We start from the raw sequence: 22,204 nt of genomic DNA, 5'->3' as shown, positions 1-22,204 counted from the left end.
CAATATTTAGTTTTTATGGAGTTAATATTTCAAAACCTCCAAAAAAAGAGCTTTTGGGATATTTCCCCTCCTTAATTCTAAAAACGATTATTTTCCATTTTTCGACGACCATCAAACAACTTCTAGAAATAATAATTATTGATTTAATTTTAATGTTGATAAATTTAAATAGGTTTTTAGATTTTAGGTTTTACACAAAACCGACATTTTTAAGCATCTTTTTAATTCGTGCCGATTTTTTACAAATCCTTTATGTTTATTTACTTATTTTACTCTTTTTAGTCTTTTCTCTGCAAAATTCTTTCACAAACGTAGCATGATGTTAAAGAGTAAAAACATTGTCGTAAAAATCTTCAATTAAATTCTGTTCTACACAAATTTAAAAATTTGCCAGCTTTAGAAACAAAATTTACCATTTAAACCAATTTTCCTAAAATATTCGTGTAAATCAAACTTAATGTGGTTTAGATACTTTTTGCAAACTGATATCTGTGATGGTTCTGCCCTAAAATTAAATTTACATTTGTTCAGAAAAGTTTGATAAATTATAGAATTCTAAATACCTTTCTAAATATGTATGCATTGTATGAAGATTGTATAACAAGATAAGCTGAAAAGACTATGGCTTCCTGGCTTTAATTCAGTTTGGTTTAGTTGGTCAGACTAACCTGAGCTAAAAACTTTAGAATTGTGTTTATCGAGATCAATGCTTGATCTTCTGTTTTCTTAATCTCAAGATTTGTATGATATTTATTTTGATATTGACATCTTTGTGGACACTCAATGAGACATCTCTAATTGGTAGGAACCCATGGGCATGGATATCCAAAATAAAGGATAAACAAGAAAATTAAAAGTTTTCACAGTGGATATTAAAAAAAACGATCGGGATTATTAAGGGTAAACAGGTCTCAGCTCTGAAATTTATAGCGTTCAATAATATATTTTTCATTTGCTGAGAATATATGTCTATTGTTATGGTGAGAAACCATAAAAAAATAAATACAACATTTATTTTAAGCCCTTAGGATTCTAAGCTTATTCAAATTCATACTTTTAGAAAGGCACTCAATAAAAGAACCACATTTCAAAAATCCTGGTAATTCTAAAAAGAATGTAATTTTTAAAATAAGAAAACGACAGAGCTAATTTTACAAAGCTCAAAAGAGTAGAAGCCATTTTTCGACACATCCTTTGTAATTCTTGAACTGCAGATGGGACTCAAAAAACTGACTGAATTCATAAAGACGACTGTTAAGTTATGATTTTAAATAACGAACGTTAAACACAGCAATTGTACACTGTACACAAACTTATTCCCTTTAACATATTAATTTTTAAGCTAATGATTAACTATTTGCCAAAATACACATCAGATTGCTTATATATCGTCATCCGATTTCTTATAATTTATGATTTATGATTTCTTATTTATGTACAGGGTTTAGCTGTACAAATTGCAAAACTTTTCAGTGTACAAAATAGACAAACTGAATCATAGATAGTAAAAAACCGGGGATATTTGACGCACATCTCTTTTATTAAAAATTATAAGATTTTCTAAGGTTTCTAAGGGGAGAGGGAGGGAAGAGGAAGAGGAAAGGGAGGGGAAAGGGAGAGAATAGGGAGGGAATAGGAGGGGAGAGGGAGTGGAATACGATAAGAGAGAAAGGGGAGAGGGATAAGAGAGGCAATGAGGGTACATAAGGAAGGCCTCGCAAATGAATCGATATTAAAAAGGAATTAAGAAAAGTGTTTAAATCTGACTATTTCCTCTATTATTTCTAAAGCAGAAATGCTTCAAGCAATTTGTAGAGAAACCACACTTAAAAATAATTAATTTTTAAAGACCATATGATGGATATCTCAGTCATTCTTAATCAGTAAAAGCATTAAAAAGTACCATTGTGAATCAAACATACGGATCTACAATTGAATAGTATTTATAAATTTCGTCTAAAATGTTGTAATACAATAACTGATATTAAAATACAATAACTGGAATTAGGTCTATATAAAGATTTATTCTGGCATAGGTAAAATAAGGCATTATAAGGCTTATAACCTAATTTGAGGGACATGTGTTATAGTTAGAAAAGTCAAAAAATAAATATAACATAAACATGAGCTTCAGACCAAATAATGTTGAGTTATGTCCAAAAAACGTTGTGAACCGTAGATATATTTCTTTCAATTAAACATATTGATCTGCTAGATATTTAAATTATTTAATTCTATGAGAGTCGAAGCCAAAAAAATGATAGAATAAAAGTATTTGAATTGCATTGAGTCACTAGATATTTTTAAATGCACCAATTTAAATAGAAAAGTGCGGGAAAATAAGAGATCCATTAATCCTATAAACTTTCAAAAAACATAATTATCTTATAATCTTCATTTCTTTTAACTTTTAATTTCAGATGTAAGGACAATATTTAAATCAAAGTTTTCTAAAACTGAAATCTGCATTTATGCATGTAATAATCCTATTAAATACCTCCGTAGAGGATCAAGAAATCACGCAAGATGGCTGCCGTATTAACTGTGTACAGTGTACACCCACGTGCTCTATATCGGTTTGAGAGGAGATAGAGAACTATGGATGGAGACCACACACTCACAAGAACTTATTTAACGCAGTCGTTCCGTAGATCTTGGAACAGGTAAACATCGGGGCGGGGCCGGGGTGGGGGGATTACTAAAACGTTTTTTCCAAAGAGTTTTTTTTTATCAAAAAGAGTGTTTAAGAAATCAATAGAAGTTTTAATGTTTCACAAATTTGTTTCATGGTACTCTGAAACTGGTGCAAAACTTAGCTAGACAACTTTTGACGGGCGTTAAATTTGAATTCGAGATGTCCTTAATCTAGAAGTATCCATCAATAAATACTATAAATATTATAAAAACAAAAGGAGAAATAACATTTTTTTTAAATCTACAGATTATACGTTTTGAAATGTGATTGTACATGTAATTACCAAACTTTGCACAATTGTACCTGCGATAAGTATTAGTTACTGTTTTGTACAGTACTGTATCCGACATTATTCACTTTTCTTTACGTACTGCATTGTATATAGGTTCCAACGGAGCTGTAAACAAGACCTTGCACACGCTGTAATGCCGGACGAAAAAAGTGAAACCGCGGAGAAATGGCTGAGTGAGATCAAGAAAGAAGTAATAAAGGTCGGACTGCTTTTGGTAGAAAACTATTCCAGAACTTTGGAGCCATGAAAAGCATTTATAAAATGTGGTTGTCTAAATCTTCTTCTTATAATGGAATACTGCCGATATTAAGTTTTTAATAAAACAATTATATGAAGCTCTTTAAAACTGTTTCCGAATATTTCATGGCTATTTATTTATCCTGGTATAAAACTCATTGAAACGTTTATCAAGACGAAAATTTATAAATTCTTTCGATGTCTCCATTTCCGAAGTTAAACTTTAGTAAAGACTTGTTCAGGCCCGGTACTCCAGCCATATTGACTTATTATTGTATACAATACTAGAATGCGTATTGTCATAATTACAGTCAAATGTTAACAACATTTATTTCCCATGAGGTAAAACGCAGTACATTCTAGAGTACAAAATACGATTCAATTATAACCGAAAATGTGACTCTAAAATTAAATAATAATAATAATGATAATAATAATAATTAAATTTAAAAATCGTCTTTGTATCTATGTCTGTTTGTGTAGGTGGCGGGGACTCCCACTGGAGAGATTCCTTATATAGATGACGAAACTGAAGAGGTTTAGGACGACCCGTACATAGAAAATATCTTTTTTAGTAGTTTTGAAAAAAAACTTGTTTTATTTGGAGAAAAAACTAGTTTTATTTGGACGAAATCTTGTTTTATTTTGAGAAAATCTTGTTTTATTTGGTAGAATTTTTGTTTTATTTGGACGAAATCTTGTTTAATTTTGAGAAAATCTTGTTTTATTTGGTAGAATTTTTGTTTTATTTGGAAGAAATCTTGTTTTATTTGGTAGAATTTTTGTTTTATTTGGAAGAAATCTTGTTTTATTTGGTAGAATTTTTGTTTTATTTGGAAGAAATCTTGTTTAATTTTCAGGAAATCTTGTTTTATTTGGTAGAATTTTTGTTTTATTTGGAAGAAATCTTGTTTAATTTTCAGGAAATCTTGTTTTATTGGAAGGAAATCTTGTTTTACTTGGAAGGAATCTTGTTTTATTTGAAGAAAATCTGGTTTTATTTGGAAGAAATCTTGTTTTATTTGGGAGAAATCTTGTTTATTTTGAGTAAATTTTGTTTTATTTGGAGGAAATCTTGTTTATTTTGGAAGAAATCTTGTTTAATTTTGAGGAATTCTTGTCTTATTTGAAAGAAGTTCTTGTTTTATTTGGAGGAAATCTTGTTTTATTTGGAAGAGTTTTTGTTTTATTTGTAGGAAATCTTTTTTTTTAGAAATTATTGTTTTATTTTGGAATATTCTTGTTTTATTTTGAGAAATTCTTGTTTTATTTGGGAGAAACATTGATTTATTTTGTGGAATTTTTATTTCATTTGGATGAAATCTTGTTTTATATGGAGGAAATCTTTGTTAGATTAGAGGAACACTTTAGTTTTATTTTGAGGAAAACTAGTTTTTTTTTAGGAATTCTTGCTCAATTTTGAGGAAATCTTGTTTTATTTTTAATGGGAAAAGTGTGATGAGGTTGTTTACAATGTAAACAAATATATTGAGGTTTGCAACTGTATCTTCATCCATTTTAAAATAAGGTTTTTAAGTGACCTCAATTCGATGCATGTCAGATTTACTACAACACCTTTTAAATCTGAGCAATAATAAGAAATATAGTTATAGTATTTATTTTCAAACATAAAATACAAATAAGATGGTTCTGTTCTGATCGGAATTTGTTGAAGCAAACATATTGAAATCTCAACTAAATATACATTCATTGTGCATTTACAAGTAGATAATTAGTCAGCACTTAAATAATCAAAACATTTTCAGGAATGCATTCATTTAACTTATATAAACACATATTGATTTAGCAAAAGACCTTATATATATATATATAGCCGGTTTTCTATCTGGAAAGTACTAATTGCTTTGATCACAAAATACTTTACGTCTCTGATGCATAAATCTACAAGTAATTAAAAAAAAATATATAAGCCCGCACTCCCGGCCCCACCCACATTATTACGGGTCCATGGTCAGGGTGGTGGAGTAATTAGTGTGGTCCAAGAACAGATTTCTGATCTGAATTTCTCAGATACTCCGCGTCTAGCAGAGCCGGAGACAGATAGAAGTATATCAGAGGTAAATAAAGAAACAGATTGAATTACATAAGAGATAATTAAAGAGACATATAGAAGTAGATCAGAGGTAATTAAAGAGACAGATAGAAGTATATCAGAGGTAAATAAAGATACATGATAGAAGTACATCAGAGGTAGATAAAGAGACAGATAGAAGTACATCAGAGGTAATTAAAGAGACAGATAGAAGTATAACAGAGGTAAATAAATGACATGATAGAAGTACATCAGAGGTAAATAAAAGAGACAGATAGAAGTACATCAGAGGTAATAAAAGAGACAGATAGAAGTACATCAGAAGTAATAAAAGAGACAGATAGAAGTATATCAGAGGTAAATAAAGAAACAGATAGAAGTACATCAGAGAGATTTAAAATTCAGTGATGGTGATGGACCAAACCTCTGTAGAGTAAAAAAGTAGATGTTAGTTCCACATTTATTGAAAATATATTTCGGTCTGGGTTGACCCGCGTCAGTTCTTCATATTGTTTCTTCACAAAGATTAAAATACATCAGAGGTCAACAAGAGACAGATAGAAGTATAACATTCGTAAATAAAGTGACAGAAAGAAGTACATCAGAGGTAATTAAAGAGACAGATAGAAGTATATCAGAGGTAAATAAAGAGACAGATAGAAATATAACATACGTAAATAAAGTGACAGATAGAAGTACAGTTAAACCCTAAATAAGCCATACATCGAAAGAATTCATATAATGTCGTATTCTTCACTTTCTGATAATGGAATGTTGCAGATATTTAGTTTTTAATTAAATGATTATATGGAGCCCTTTAAAACTGTTCCCGCATATTCATCGCAAATACTGAGATTTACGTAAAATAGTATTAAACCCATTGAAAATTTGTCAAGGCGACATTTGATAATTAGTTTCGATGTATGGCTCATTTAGGGTTTAACTGTATATGACAGGTAAATAAAGAGACAGATAGAAGTATCTCAGTCGTTATTTATTTTTCTCTTTCCTCTTTTAATTAAGTTCTTTATACTATTATTAGACTTTACACTCTCTATCCTTTTATTCTTTTCATCTGTTAGGATTGTAAATAGTCTTTAAGTGGATATGTAATTACGTAAATGAAGTCAATTTGTGTCTTTACCAAGTTGACATTATTTGTAAATACAGGTCGGCCATGAACGGTGGAATAGGACTCAAGATTTTAAATGGTCATGAACCGACAGCAATTATGCCTTTGAAGAAAATAGAAATTTGACGAATTTCCCAGATTCCCAGGCATTTGGGAAAATCACCAGATTCCCAGATATTTGGGAAATTTGGGGAACTCTCTTAAGTTTTCAAAATTCTTTTAGTAATTTGAGGATGGTATATTTTTAAGATTTTGGAAGTTTCACAATTGTCTGAGTAGATTGGAAACTTACCAAATACCTAGGCATTTGAGATATTTCCTATAATTGAAAGATAAACTACCCTCAGATTCGTTAGGAAATTTGGGAAATTTCCCAGATTCTCAGGTATTATGGGGAATTTATCAGATTCTCAGGCATTTGGGAAATTCCCCAGATTTCCCAAATTTCTCTAGAAATTTGAGTGTGGTATATTTTAAGATTTTGGAAATTTTCAAATGACTGAATATAATGACTGATTATTTGGGGAATTGCCCAAATTATGGGTATTTGGGAAACTTCCCAAATAGCCAGGCAATGGCCCACTGCATGTGTGCAATGTACACTGTACACTGGTACAGAGACTTATTTTTTTACTTAATAAGTTGATTTGTAAGATACTAGTTATATTTGTTTTAAAGCAACATCAAATACAAACAAGATTGATAAAATGTCGTCTTCCTGATCCAGAGTTTCATGAGTTTCCCTGGTATTGGACATACTTTAGTGATTATCAATTTTATAATTAACATAAAATCCTTTAATCTGAAAATAAATTTTTATTTTCAACAAATGAAAGTTTTTTTCTTATACAATTGGACTTAAAATTAAATAATAAAAGTTTCTTGGATAGATCAGCCATTTTTGCATAAAATAAAGCAAAGCAGAAAAAAATATTTTGACTGATATTCTTTAACTTGTGATCACTTATTGGATGAAAATCAAGTTTGTTGGTAATTATTAAATTAGAACAGAAAACTCTCCGGTTTTGGAAGTTGAAACAATGTTTGGAAGTTGAAACAATGTTTGGAAAGTTGAAACAATGTTTGGAAGTTGAAACAATGTTTGGAAGTTGAAACAATGTTCGACAAAAAAAATATTTTTGCACACGAAGTTTTCCAAAATATTATTTGATAAACAAACCACAATTTTTACATTTTATAAAAATATACTAATGTTTCCCTGTTAAAGGTTCTGCAGATCAATGAGAAATATCTAATGCTAAGTTCATGTCTAGAAGACTTGCATAGTTTTAGCTTTTAATTTATGTTAATTTAATCAGTTTTATTAATTTTCATACAAAGGTTTCATTTCTATAAAACTAAAATAATTTACGAAATATTTATTCAGAATGAATTGCGGCATGAGAGCACTAAATCCAAACCAAACCCCGTCCAACCATACCTACAGAGGCTTTTCAGGTCACTTCTACAGCTATCAGCTCAATTTTGATGTTGTTCCTGTTTTATAAAGCTCCATTAAATTTTATCCTTTTTTGTAATTTCTTTAAGCCACAATGTTCTGGTCTCAACGTGTTTTTTTTTCAATAAAAAAATTGAGAAGTTTATTTCTATCAAAATTTTCCGAAAATTAAATTTAAAGAATTGTTGGAGTAAAATAAAAAGTGTTTTTAGTTGTCAGTTGACATTGTAATGCAAGCAAGGTGTGTACAGGGTTACAATAGACAACTCTAAAGAATGTTTTCTCTCCAATTAATTATATACATCCTTTCGTTGTTCCCAGAAATGTAAACTTGCTTTTTCTTTTCTGAATCCTTTTTCTACCATAAATTTACAGTAAATATAAGACTAAAGATATAAGACCCAAAACTCTAAAAATATGACGTTTTAAAGCTCGAATTTAGTTTAAATAAGTATTTTGATGGTTTACTACAGTGAATCCCAGATATATGAATACATAGCAAGAGTTTTTATAATGTCGTATTACAGATTTAAGATCAAATGCCGCGAAAAAATGAGTTTAATGTTTATATATCAATTGCATTCATATTTCAGGGCTATTAATTTACCTTGAATTAAAAATAAAAGAAGTTTCTTTAGAATTATCAAAAAACTTTTGACGGTCTATGTATTCATGTATCTGGGATTCGAAAACGGACTAAAGAAATTTCGTACAATTGTCTCTGAAGTCTCATCCTTTTGTGGATAACCCTGTATTTGTTTCATAAATATTGTGTAGCCCGAAAGGTTTTTGAATACTAAACATACAATAATGAAAATACCATAAATATTATCATCAATTTCTCTAGTACCTACAAATACAAACAAGATACAATCTTTCCTAATACACCTGATACTTCTGTAAACTGTGTAATCTGTGTAATCTGTGTAATCTGTGTAATCTATGTATTCTGTGTAATATGTGTAATCTGTGTAACAGGTTTAATCTGTGTAATTTGTATAATCTGTGTAATCTGTGTAATCTGTGTAATCTGTGTAACAAGCTTAATCTGTGTAAACTGTGTAAACTGTGTAATATGTGTAATCTGTGTAACAAGTTTAATCTGTGTAATCTGTATAATCTGTGTTATCTGTGTAATCTGTGTAATCTGAGTTCATAATGATCTGATTTTACCAGAAGAAAGGCGAAGTCTAATGAAGATGAAGATGAACCCTTGAAGTTTCCATCCTGGTATTCTAGCGGAGCTCGTAGTAATAATATTCATAGAAGCTCTACATTCCCCTCTCCGATACAATGTACAGGTACAGGTACAGGTAAAGGTACAGGTACAGGTACAGGTACAGGTACAGGTACAGGTACAGGTACAGGTACAGGTACAGGTACAGGTACAGGTACAGGTACAGGTACAGGTACAGGTACAGGTACAGTTACAGGTACAGGTACAGGTACAGGTATACGGATAAACTATAGACTGTGCACGTATATAAATACCCTGTACAGTTATATACTAGCTGCACTGTGCAAAGCTTAAAACAAAAACATCTACGAAACTGCATCTATTCCACCCCCATATTTAAACTATAAGCCAGCAAGAGAACTGTAAATTAATCCTGGGATGTTATTTTTGTTAAAAAATGTTTAAATCTGTGTATGTTTTATAGGTTTATCGATCTAGAGAAGATTATAGGAAAACTGATAAATCAAAGATTAATTTTATTTTATACAACCATGCTTTGCATGGAAACTATAGTTTTCCAAATCTACTTAACTTTTTAACCTAGTTATGAACATTTTCGGTACCACCATACTTTTGCGCTCGAATTCTGAACAAAAAATCGGTTTTTTTCCGGCCACAGTTGTCTTTGAAAACCAATAAAGCGCGAATAGGCTGTTTAGTTTACCCTGAAATTTCCCAAACAAGTGAACGGTCCCTTAAAAAGGACAGTAAGCGAAATTAGAAGTGACCTCCATGCAAAGGTGGATGTAGCAGATTCACAATGGCACCCTTTAAAGTTTTGTCTGATCATGTACATATTAGTTTATAGTTTCAATTGTTGTTTTTCTATAATGTTGAAGTGCGCACTTCTACTGCAGAAAAAAATATGAAAATTATCAGCGTTAAACACTTTCAAAATTAAAAAGATGATCCCACAATTGCATCCAAATTTGCTAGAGTTTGCAGGAATTCTTTTGCGCAGTTTGGATCAACTTCCAAGTTTTAATAATAATAATTAAAATTATATTTTTAATTATTAGTATTTAATATTTAATAATAATAATTATAATTATATTTTTAATTATTAATATTTCTAGGATCGTTAATACCAACACAACCAGGAAAAGAGACGATTATTGAACAGGAAATAAAATAAAAAACTTTTTTTTAAAACAAACGATTTATTTTATGTTTTTTTGATCTTTTATAAAAAATGATATTTTTCTGAAAATCTTCTTTTTAAGGAAAACCTTTCTTGATATTTGAATAGAATATCTAAAAAGATGTAAAATTCATGAAACAAATTTGGAAACGATTTCTAACACTAATCTTCTTATGAACTTTTTATTTAAATTATTTTTGAATAGGCTGAGTCAAAAGGAGCATTTGGTCCTCGAAATTCGATAAAGAAAAGGTTAGAGTATATTGTAAAGAAAAGGTTAGAGTATATTGTATATTGTATATTGTATATTGTATATTGTATAATGAAAAGGTTAGAGTATATTGTATAGTATATAGTATATAGTATATAGTATAGTATATAGTATATTGTATATTGTATATTGTATAATGAAAAGGTTAGAGTATATTGTATAGTATATAGTATATAGTATATAGTATAGTATATAGTATATTGTAGAGTATATTCGATAAAGAAAAGGTTAGAGTATATTGTATAGAATATAGTATATAGTATATAGTATATAGTATAGTATATAGTATATTGTAGAGTATATTCGATAAAGAAAAGGTTAGAGTATCTTGTATAGTATAGTATATTGTAGAGTATATTGTTTTTATTACACCAAAAAAACAAAAATTCTATTAATTGTGTGATGACGTAATCTTATGATTTTCTAATTAATGAATGTATTCCCTCCAGGCTCCACAATGAATGGTAAACGACTACAATAAAGAAAGATATTTTGTCCTAACAATAAATAACACTGTTTTTTGGTCATGGTTCTATGACGTCATATACATCTAAAATGCTATAAAACCTTGCAGAAATTTTCAATACTGGGTCGTTTTTAAAGTGTTGTATTTCCCTGGCCTTTGATTTGACTTCACTAACTCATAAATACTTTAAGAACATTTTGGAACAATGAAGTGCTTTTATAACTTTTGTTTTTAAAGAAGTAATTGTAAAATTTCTCATCACTGCATACTGCAGTGGACCACTGTGGACCACTGTATGGTAAGATAATGCATACTGCTGTGTACCACTGTGGACCACTGTATGGTAAGATAATGCATACTGCAGTGGACCACTGTGGACCACTGTATGGTAAGATAATGCATACTGCAGTGGACCACTGTATGGTTAGATAATGTATACTGCAGTGGACCACTGTGGACCACTGTATGGTAAGATAATGTATACTGCAGTGGACCACTGTGGACCACTGTATGTAAGATAATGTTTAATGCAGTGGACCACACTGTGCCAAATTTTAAAGATTTTTTTCTCTGACAATGCAATCTATATATAAATTTGGCTTGTCTGTCTGTTTGTGTGTCTGTTTGTTTGTATCCAATAAACGTCAAAACGGCAGAACCGATCGGGCCCAAGTTTTTTGTGGGACATCACGTGACTACAGGAAAGGTTTATGAATGATGAAAATTTTAAAAAATGTGTTTTAAAGGTTTTAAATGTTGTAAAAAAATTTAAATTCTTGAAAATCCGCGAATTTTTTTTTTAAATCCGCAAAAATTTTTTGTTTTAAAATGTAAACAAAAAGAACACGTTCACAATTTAAATAGAAGATGGGCGCGAAGCGCCCTAAAAGCCTAGTGTTAATATATATCACTTTAGCAGTATGAAACAAGACGGATGGAAAAGATCAAACTTAGAAACAACACTGGTACAACTTTGTGACCTTTTAGCTCATATAGCTTTGATTGAACGCACAAGTCTGAGAAAGCTAATTTATCTCGTTACAAATTATAAATTCAAAACATTTTGATTCTTCAAGATTTAATGAAATAAGTTATGATTGAAATCATAGAAGAGTTTAATTTGCCACGCAATTTAGCTTAACACGATTAATAGATAATTCTTAATGTAGGGTGATAAAACAGCTTCAGAAATCTCTTCAGACCCTGAAGCAAGATATAGTTGAAGCCCCGAAGGTGCCAAGCGCCCCAACTCAGGCGGAGGAAATGAAACAGACCAAGGTAATTCATTATTGCAGGGGAGGTTAGTTCTACAACGTGACTTGGGACCAAATCTGCAGCTGTAATCTTTTTCTTGCTATCTTTTTATTCCGGCCGAGTAGAACAAAACTACATCACATCTTTTATATATATATATATTTTGCTTGTCTATTTGTCTGTCTATCTGCACTGTAAAAAAATTCTACGCAGCATAACCCTGACACCTCCGAGGACGATTACAAAGAGAACCCGCTCTAATTTGCATAGCATTTGATTTCCAGTAGCCGGCTCTTTTAAAGATAAAGGTATCTTTACACTCCGTAAAGTATATTTTACAAGGATGGACTCTATACTAAGAATAACGTATGTTCTACTCTACAAAAATATGTTTAAAGGGAGTGTTCGCGAAAAATGAAAGGGGCCTATACCCCCTTTCATTTTTTGCGAACACTCCCTGTAATGTTTCATCTACTCAGATCTACGCTCCGTTCATTCTTTATACGCGTGCATATACTCTGCAGTCTGCACTACTGTAGACTACTTATTCTCCATCCTAAATCTTCTCTCCAATGCTTTTCATAATTCTATCCCTACACTGCATAAAATTGTTTACTTTGCATATATGTTTCTTCTCCGTTCATATATTCTCCTCTACTCATCACTACATCTCCTCTACTCATCACTACATCTCCTCTACTCATCACTACATCTCCTCTACTCATCACTACATCTCCTCTACTCATCATCACTACATCTCCTCTACTCATCACTACATCTCCTCTACTCATCACTACATCTCCTCTACTCATCACTACATCTCCTCTACTCATCACTACATCTGCTCTACTCATCACTACATCTGCTCTACTCATCACTACATCTCCTCTACTCATCACTACATCTCCTCTACTCATCCGGTTTTTGCTATTTGGCAATTTGCTATCTCTATTCTGTATATATTTTTGTTTTACTTGAATCTATTTATTCCGCTCTACTCAATTCTGTCTCTACTCTATCCAACATATAGTTTTCTATACTATGCATACTAATTTCTCTATTCCAAACATAGAAAAATAAACTTAATCAAGTAAATGATATAAAATTTTCACTAAGGTATGAGTCTTTGCCATAGCCCGCAAACTCCGAATTTTTAATCCTTATATCTTTGCATCCTTTTTTTGTAGATCTTAGAAATTCCAAGCTATGAAATCTGACTAAATAAACTAAGATTAAAATATCAAAGGTTTACCAAAATCAGGTTGCAAACAAATATGAGCTTAAAGGTTTAGGTAAAGTCTCAATTTTTTATAAGGTTTTGTTCTCTGGAAAACATTGATTTCTAATTTTTTTGTTTTATTTTAAGGTAAAAAATGCATTAAACATTAAACTTGTTACTATTTAGAGCATTGCATGGGTCTGTCCTAAAGAATGACCCCCCGCCAATAAATTTTCAAGATACCAAACTATGTCAATGTGTTATATTTGACGTAAATTGATAGGAGGGTACAAGGGCCGAGCATTTTATTTGATAATGACTAATATTTTAATTTTTAATTGTTACTCTGTTATTGAATTAAGGCTTTATGTGCAGTGTATAGCTCTGTATGAAGAAGAAAACTGAGGACATTGTCTCTATATTTCAGAGCTAAATAAAAAAGAAAAATAAATAATAAAAAAAACACAAATAAGAGCTTTTACTCTATTTTAGGACTAATATGAAAGCTTTGCTAAACCTTTCTTTACAAATTCTATACTTTTCTTATACTTTTCAGAATGAAGTTATCCTAGTTAAACCCCCTCCCCTCGCCCTCTCAACAGACAATTACAAATATATAAAAGCTAAAACTTATTTACACCTTTTTCATCTTTTTATCTTGGCAACTGATGAGTTAATCTCAAGCGGTTTTTCAAAACGGGATTTTTCTTTGCTTCTAGAGCCAGCATCCTCACTCCTTGGGGGGGGGGGGGGTCCGGATGTCTTCAAAGGTTAATCACTGCCACCCAAACGTATTTTGCGGTATGCGCGTTCCTCGATCAATTGGTAATCTCCACTACCTCAATTGGTAATCAGACAAAAAGGTGTAAAGTTAAATCGTTTATTTCTTAAAAATAAAACCATATTGACCTCTGGTAATGGCCCTATGGTGTACAATAATGTTAAAGCTTTCTTTATTGCTCCTCTGTTTCGAAAATAAATCTATAAATATGCCACACGAAGCGCTAGAAATAAAATCATGATGTTGAACCATTGCACAAGCGCGCTCCTCAATTAGCAATGAAGCGCTAGAAATAATTAGTGAGCTTCTGTCCCTTTGTATCCAATAAACGTCAAAACGACAAAACCGAACAGGTCCAAATTTTGCGTGGAACGGCACCTCACGTGGCCGGGCAGCCCAAGGGAAATGATTAAAATTTTAAAAATCCACAAAAAGTTTTACGAAATCCGCGAAGCTTTTTTGTTACAATGTACACAAAGAGAACATGTTCACAATTGAAGTAGAAATGAACATAAAACACCCTAAAAGTCTAAGTAATTAGTTTTAAGGATATAATCAGTTTTTTTTTCAAAGCAGTAGCAGGTATTATTTTTTAATAAAATTTAAGCATTAGTAGAGTTTGTTTCTATTAAAAACTCCAACTGTCTCAGTTTCTTTTTTTAGAAATTCAAATACAAATTTGAAAAGAAGAATTATGTATCTAGTTACCCGTCTAGTCTAGTAACCTTTTACTATTTTCTAATTATAGTTCAATGATTAACTGATATTTTGTTTTAATATATCAGTATGATTAAAACGATATTTAAATAAAAATAATAAAACTCAAAAAAAAAATTTAAAAAGAAAAATAACATTAGATCGATATATTTCGGCTTAATCATCACATTTTGGTAAAACCATTTGAATTTTAATACGAAAACAGAAAACTTTAAAATTTTGGAAAATATTTCATATATTTAGGTTTTTTATTTTGAAAATGAGAGATATTTTCTTGTTATATGAAACTTCATCTTCTTTGTTTTTGTAAATTAATCAGGATAAAAGAAATCTCTCAAAATATATTTTCATACTTTTACATTAACAACAAAATTCTGGAATAATATTGAAGTCAACATTTGAAAGAAGTTATTAACTAGACATTTTTAATCCTCCATCTATAAAGACTCAAAATTATTTTTGCACAAACTTAAATTTTCTAATCCCTATATCTTTGCAATTTGATGGCACAACTTCGATATTTGAAAATTAGATTGATTAATTCAACAGAATTCATAGTATAAAGTATCTAAGGGCTACGACATTGGGTTACAAAGATATAGGAATCAGAAAATCAGAGTCTGTGGTAAAGACATTAATATTCTAATCATGATTTATTTTACAAGAAAACTATCAACCTTAATGAAATCCGAGTTTCTCGTAAATATTATTCATTATTCATTAACAAAATCCATATATATATATATACGAGATATATACAAGAATATATTACAATATGGTCTTAAATAAAATATCACACTGCACCGTTCTGAAGAAAAAAAATCAAATTACTTTATTAAAAATTCATTACTTTCATTTGCATATTGGATAGTACAGTTTTGTAAATATAAACAGGCGTTGTTTAAGCAAAGAGAATAGATTATATATTAGAGTGGAATTTACTAGAAAAAAGTGTAAAACGTCCATTTTGTTGTACTGTTTCCATACTGCAGGTGTACTTCAAATATTTGTGCTATAGAACCTTTTGGGCCCTGGAATATCATTTTATATAAAATCTAAGATTAATATTAAAAGAAAACCAAATTATGAAATAGGCTGGTTTCATTATTGATCAATGATGAATTACGTCTTGTAAATGTTACGAGATAATTTAAAAAATCTGTAAGAAAATTTATTAAGATAAAATATCACATCATATAAAATTTCTTTTTATTACTTGACTTAAAATTCAATTCCTTCATGATTATATTGAATTGTGTAATTAAAAGCAGTCCTTTAAGGAAATTTTCGCGAAAAATGAAAGGGGGTATTGGCTTGGCGAAAAATGAAAGGGGGTATTGGCTTTTGTCGAAAAATTATCTATAGTGGTTGCTACTAATCTTACTTCTGTTGCATCTATAAGGAGAAAAATGTTAAAAACGACTCATGGTGATAAACGTAGCGTCCATACAAATTCAGAAAGTTGCAACTTACGACTTGGATCTTAAAAAAGCAATTCAATTCCAAACAAATGATCGAAATATCACAACCAATAATCATTGATAATTTTTCGACGCGTTCGTAAATAGCTGATATTTCATATTATTTTTTAATTTTTTTTTTAAAGATAATGTTAAGCTTACAACTTGTTTTCACTGCTAGAGCTAAATTTTCAAAGATGCCTGGAAAATATGAAAATGTCGTTTTCATTATCAAAAATCGGTGTAAAATTTACAAGACATTAAAGAACAAATATGCAAAATAATACAATAAACAGATAGAAAAATGTTGATTTTGATTACAGGATGAGCACACTGAACAAATAGAAAAATGTTGATTTTGATTACAGGATGAGCACACTGAACAGATAGAATAATGTTGATTTTGATTACAGGATGAGCACACTAAACAGATAGAAAAAAAGGTTGCAGTTCTCCAAAGAAGAGTCAGGAATAAACTTGAAATTTTTTTCTTTTAAACATATTGTTTGTAAATTAAAAGAGTTATAAGTTAAGTGAAAATGACAAAAAAGATAAAGCACATTTTTAAAAACTGATAAAATCCACTTAATTGCGGCACCCTTTACGGAGATTAAATAAGAACTCTAATTTACAAAACAAGTTAAAACTTTTTTTCATCATATTTTGTAATAACTTCATTTGTCTATATAAGTATAAACGGCACCTCGTCCTGATTTCTTAATCGAACTTTTTAAATAAAAATCAAAATGTACATGAACAGTCCTTTAACATGAAAATGTATTTTGGGTAAAGCACAACTATAAAATAAAAGTTGATTAAGTTTTGTTTGGTTTAGTTTTCAAGAAGAGGATTGGGATAAATGTGCTGCAAGTTTAAAACCATTCCCAGGCAAATATAAAACAACACTAATTCCAAATAAAGTATACAGTGGTCATCACAAAACATCGGAATAGTTTTTGTCTTTTTACTTTTGTTGATTATTTATAATTTTTAAATTCTATTTACTGAAAATCTCACATTTTTATAGTTTTAACAAGTACAAATTAAAATCTTCAAGGAAATTTCTTTTATGATTTATATTTGACCTTCACAGGGGGTTTTATTGCGGTAGATTTAAGCTTTTTTACTATATTAGAAATAAACCTTTATTAAACCTTTTTTTTTTTTTTGAAAGACACAAAAAAAGATAAACTATATTTTCATTTCAAAAATTGGCTGAAAGGAATTAAGACATTGTCACAAACTCTATTTTCTAATCCCTATATCTTTGCAACCCAAAGTCGTAGACCTTAGATATTTCATTATAAATTATGTTAAATCAAATAGTTTGAAATATCAAAGGTTTATACCATCAGGTTGCACAAATAAGATTGTGGCACATACTTAATTTCTAAATTTGCAGGTGCCGGGGCTGGAGCTAAAACACACCCTGTTATACTGGTTAAACCAGTTCCTGCAGACCGGAAACTTATCAGGAAAAATATATTATCACCATATCAATAAACACTATGCGCATTTCAAATGTTTGGTTAGAATAAGACGACATACTCAACATTCGTTTCAAGACAAACATACATTTGTAATGTTTCTTAGTGATATATTACTCAAACTGAAACCAATGCTTAACCAATCTTGGAGGGAATTGTGTTATTTCATAAATTTTTGGTCCTCATTAAAGTCTCATCCTTAGTGGGTAATACATTATGTAAAATCCATGTAAAACAACGAACGATGGACAAACGACTTGGATCAATGAGAGAAACGAAAAAATATTTTTTTTTTGAACGAAAAAAAATCCAAAAAAAAACAATTTAAGATTGTTCGAACGAATTTGAAAAGACTTGAGTTTTTTTACTTAACGAACAAATTTACCAAAATGATCATTTTCTTTCAAAACGAACTATTTTCTGGAACAATTTTTTTTAAACGATAATTTTTTACTGTATTAACGATTTTTTCCAAAAAACTTTTGAGAAAACTATCGTTGTTTACTTAACAAACGATTTATTTAACAAACAATATAACTGAAATAACGATTTTACTGAACAATTGTTCACTGAGAAAACGAACGAAGTAGATTGAAATTTTTCGATAATTTTAAAAACGAAATAAATCAATTTCATTTACTTTTGAAAAAAACTAACGAAACAGGTCGTTTACGAACGATTAACGAACTAAATGAAAAAATCCGAACGCGCCCAGCTCTAAGCACACTGCACAGTACGGAAAAAGGATAATTTCATATTAATCAGCCTGCCTACTTTGTACACTAGACAGGCTGGTATGACTAAACACTAGCCGATAACCCTGTAAATGGTCAATGGTCATTCAACGATTGAGCTCAAGTGATTTGTCATTGGATATATTCAAATATCCGGTTTACAGATGAACTTAGAAAGCTCATTTTTTTCAGTATCATGTCCAACGTAATAAATGCATCCATTCGTTTAAACAAAAACATTAAAACAAATGTTAAAACATCCATGTCGAATATATTAAAAATTATGCAATCTACGTCAGGAAAAATGCAATATATTTAGGGTTTTCCGCATTTAAGGCGCTAGAGGTAAATCTTGATATGTTTTTGTCAGCAGGTCTTTGTCTGATATAGCATCAGTTCAAAAAGCTGCAAAGAAAATGCGCAAAAGTTCTGAAAAAGATCCGAAAAAGAAGAAAATGATGAAGGTATGTATTGATTCGAATTAAAAACAGACCGGACGAAAGTAAAAATTAAAAAATAAATCTTTTTTAAAGGGAGTGTTCGCGAAAAATGAAGGGGGTATAGGCTTAATGCGATAAAAAAGCGCTTTTGATCGCTACTAAACTTACTTCTATCTGTTGGTTCTATAAGGAGAAAATTGTTAAAAACGACTAATACAGAAGAACGTAGTGTCCATACAAATTTGGAAAGATGCAAAATTCAACTCGGATCGTAAACAAATCAATTTAATTCAAACAAATCATTCAGACATTACAAACAATAGTCATCGATTATTTTCGACGCATTCGTAAATAGTTGATATTTCATAATATTTTGTATTTTCATGATCTGAGAGTTACTTTTGAAAATATTAATTCCTGTTTCGAGGATTTTAATAATGAAGACGACATTTTCATATTTTCCAGGAATGTTCGAAAATCCAGTGCCAGCGAAAATTATTTAAAAAAAACTAAATCAAAAATATTATGAAATATTAACTATTTACGAATGCGTCGAAAAATAATCGATGACTAATAATATAATATCTGAATGATTTGTTTGGAATTAAATTGATTTGTTTACGATCCGAGTTGAATGTTGCATCTTTTTGAATTTGTATGGACACAACGTTCAGCGGTATTAGTCGTTTTTAACAATTTTCTCCTTATAGACGCAACAGATAAAAGTAAGTTTAGTAGCGATCAAAAGCGCTTTTTTATCGCATTAAGCCTATACCCCTTTCATTTTTCGCGAACACTCCCTTTAAATTATGTTTTGTTGCAGGAATGGAGTAAGACGTATGAAGGGATGTGCGTACGAGCGCATAAGTTAGAACAGGCCATAGGTTAAAATTTGAACTTATTAAAAAATGTATTTACCTTTATTTTTTATCTTAACTTTCCCTAAATCTAAAAGTTTGTGTAAAATATGTTCAGTTCAGTTCAGTGAAAACAAAAGAAAAATCAATTTAAATAAAAAAATTAAAAGCACCATATTTCCAAAATGGCGACTTTATTTTTAGAATCAGCCGAGATGGAGGATCTGACCGTAAAACCGGTTCATCAGCTGATTACTAAAACTGAGCTGGAGAAAAGAAAAAAGAGTAGAAAGGTATTTTTAGCACAATAAAAAGTTTTGACCCCTTATCAACTTTGAAAAACAAAAATGCCTTTCAATTCAAAATTGCTCTGGATTTAATTTTTTCAAGAAGAAAGAATTCAAATGTTACCATTAAAAATGATTATATGAATATTATAAAATATATTTCATTATAAAAGTCAGTTTTCTAAGCGGCTTAATCCGTTAAAAATGATGTTTTTTATTCAGTGGAATTCATTGGAGGAGGGTGGATCGTTTTTCTCTATATTCTCTCATCAGTCTAGTGAAACCATCACTAGTATCGAGCTAAATGATGATATAAGGTATTTGTGGAATAGAAAAGACGACTTTTAGACAAAAGTCTAACAAAATAGAAAAATTCTAGAGAAAACACTCAAAAATAGATTTCAGAACATCTGAATTTTCATATTTTGTCCATAAATTTTTTTTTGATATAGTGTCACCTTCAAAATATGAGAGTTCATATACGACTGTAGAATACATATGTTTTCACACTGCCTTCTTATACTGTTCTCTACAGCTTGGAAATTATTTCTTTCTCTATCAAATAATTTTTTTTTAATTTACTACAAAAAGACTTTGTTTAAATTTAAAAAAAAAATCAACCATTAAACCGCAATATGCAAACAAGGTCGTCATTAAAATGAGTGTTCGCGAAATTTATGTTGGGTTGAATTCTATATTGATCATTACTAATTGTATTTTTATTTGTAACGTCTATAAGGAGAAAATGATTTAAAAGTGTTTTACCTAAGATCGTAAATGGATTAATTTAATTAAATTGAATTATTTACGATCTGAGTGGAATAATGCAACTCTGTAAATTTGTGTAGATGCTATGCTCTGAGGAATATACGACGTTTTTAACCATTTTATCATTACAGACGCAACAGATAGAAGTAAAATTTGTAGCGATCATTATCGAATTCAATTAATTATTAGCCTATACCCTCTTAAAGTATTATTCTTTGTGAGTAACTCCGCATCCCCAACATGCTATTGTGTACCTCATGTTCATTGTTCTTTAGACTATTTTAAGCCAAAACTTGAGTCCAAATTTCAACTTTCATAATCCAGAGTTTTCTGGTTCTCTGGTTTCTAATTTTTTTAGTATCAGTCTTTTTACTTATTTGTTAAACAGTGGTAGGCGATTACATCAATACAATCAAGACGACTTTCGATTTTAATTTAGATTTTTATCAAGCTGCTATACAGCATGGATACACATAAACATAGAAGTCAAGAGAAGTTGTGTTTTAAAAAAGCTTCTTTTTGGATTACTTGAAATGCGAAAAAAGCTTGTTCACAATCTAAACCAATTTTTTTGTCTTCATTGTATTGGTATAATCGCCTACCACTGTATTTTAGTGAATCGACGAACTGCGACGAAGAGAAGAGAGGTCGTCGGCTGGATAGGAATAGATCATTCGATATGAGCATCACCTCTATCAGTTCAAGCATTACGTAAACACTAGGAGAATGACCGGACCTGAAGTGCAATTTCTGTTTTCTAAATATTGTTTGTTTACAATAAAACCAGTTCTGAGCTACTAATGACATTAAAATGTAAACAAATCCTCTTCCCTCTCTCCGACCAGTTCTATATAGCTCCTTGACTTCAAATATTAGGCTGCAGGGAGTCCAAATATTAGGCTGCAGAGAGTCCAAATATTAGGCTGCAGGGAGTCCAAATATTAGACTGCAGGGATATTAGGCTGCAGGGAGTCCAAATATTAGGCTGCAGGGATTCAAAATATTAGGCTGCAGGGAGTCAAAATATTAGGCTGAAGGGAGTCAAAATATTAGGCTGAAGGGAGTCAAAACATTAGGCTGCAGGGAGTCAAAATATTAGGCTGCAGGGAGTCCAAATATTAGGCTGCAGGGAGTCCAAATATTAGGCTGCAGGGAGTCCAAATAAACACAAGAAAGGGACTGTTCTTTAAATCGACCTTTAATTTTAATACGGACAT

The 22,204-nt window shown here is 30.4% G+C and overlaps 1 protein-coding gene across 1 annotated transcript; it reads left to right on the top strand.

Moving 5' to 3' along the window:
- The first annotated feature begins 2,398 nt into the window (after positions 1 to 2,398).
- Positions 2,399 to 21,708, top strand: LOC111702222 (uncharacterized). Its single transcript, XM_023473837.1, has 17 exons — positions 2,399 to 2,663; positions 3,081 to 3,186; positions 3,708 to 3,761; positions 5,201 to 5,302; positions 7,797 to 7,867; positions 9,045 to 9,169; positions 10,182 to 10,228; positions 10,452 to 10,498; positions 12,153 to 12,261; positions 16,828 to 16,883; positions 17,250 to 17,302; positions 17,817 to 17,889; positions 19,009 to 19,099; positions 19,899 to 19,959; positions 20,137 to 20,225; positions 20,442 to 20,536; positions 21,603 to 21,708. Exons 1-17 carry the CDS (start codon positions 2,599 to 2,601, stop codon positions 21,700 to 21,702), a joined length of 1,344 nt encoding a protein of 447 aa, XP_023329605.1. The 5' UTR covers positions 2,399 to 2,598; the 3' UTR covers positions 21,703 to 21,708.
- The last annotated feature ends 496 nt before the right edge of the window (positions 21,709 to 22,204 follow it).

Source organism: Eurytemora carolleeae, unplaced genomic scaffold (genome assembly GCF_000591075.1).
Source record: "Eurytemora carolleeae unplaced genomic scaffold, Eaff_2.0 scaffold141, whole genome shotgun sequence".
In the NCBI taxonomy this organism is placed as follows: domain Eukaryota; kingdom Metazoa; phylum Arthropoda; class Copepoda; order Calanoida; family Temoridae; genus Eurytemora; species Eurytemora carolleeae.
This window is presented reverse-complemented; position numbering and strand designations above follow the sequence as displayed.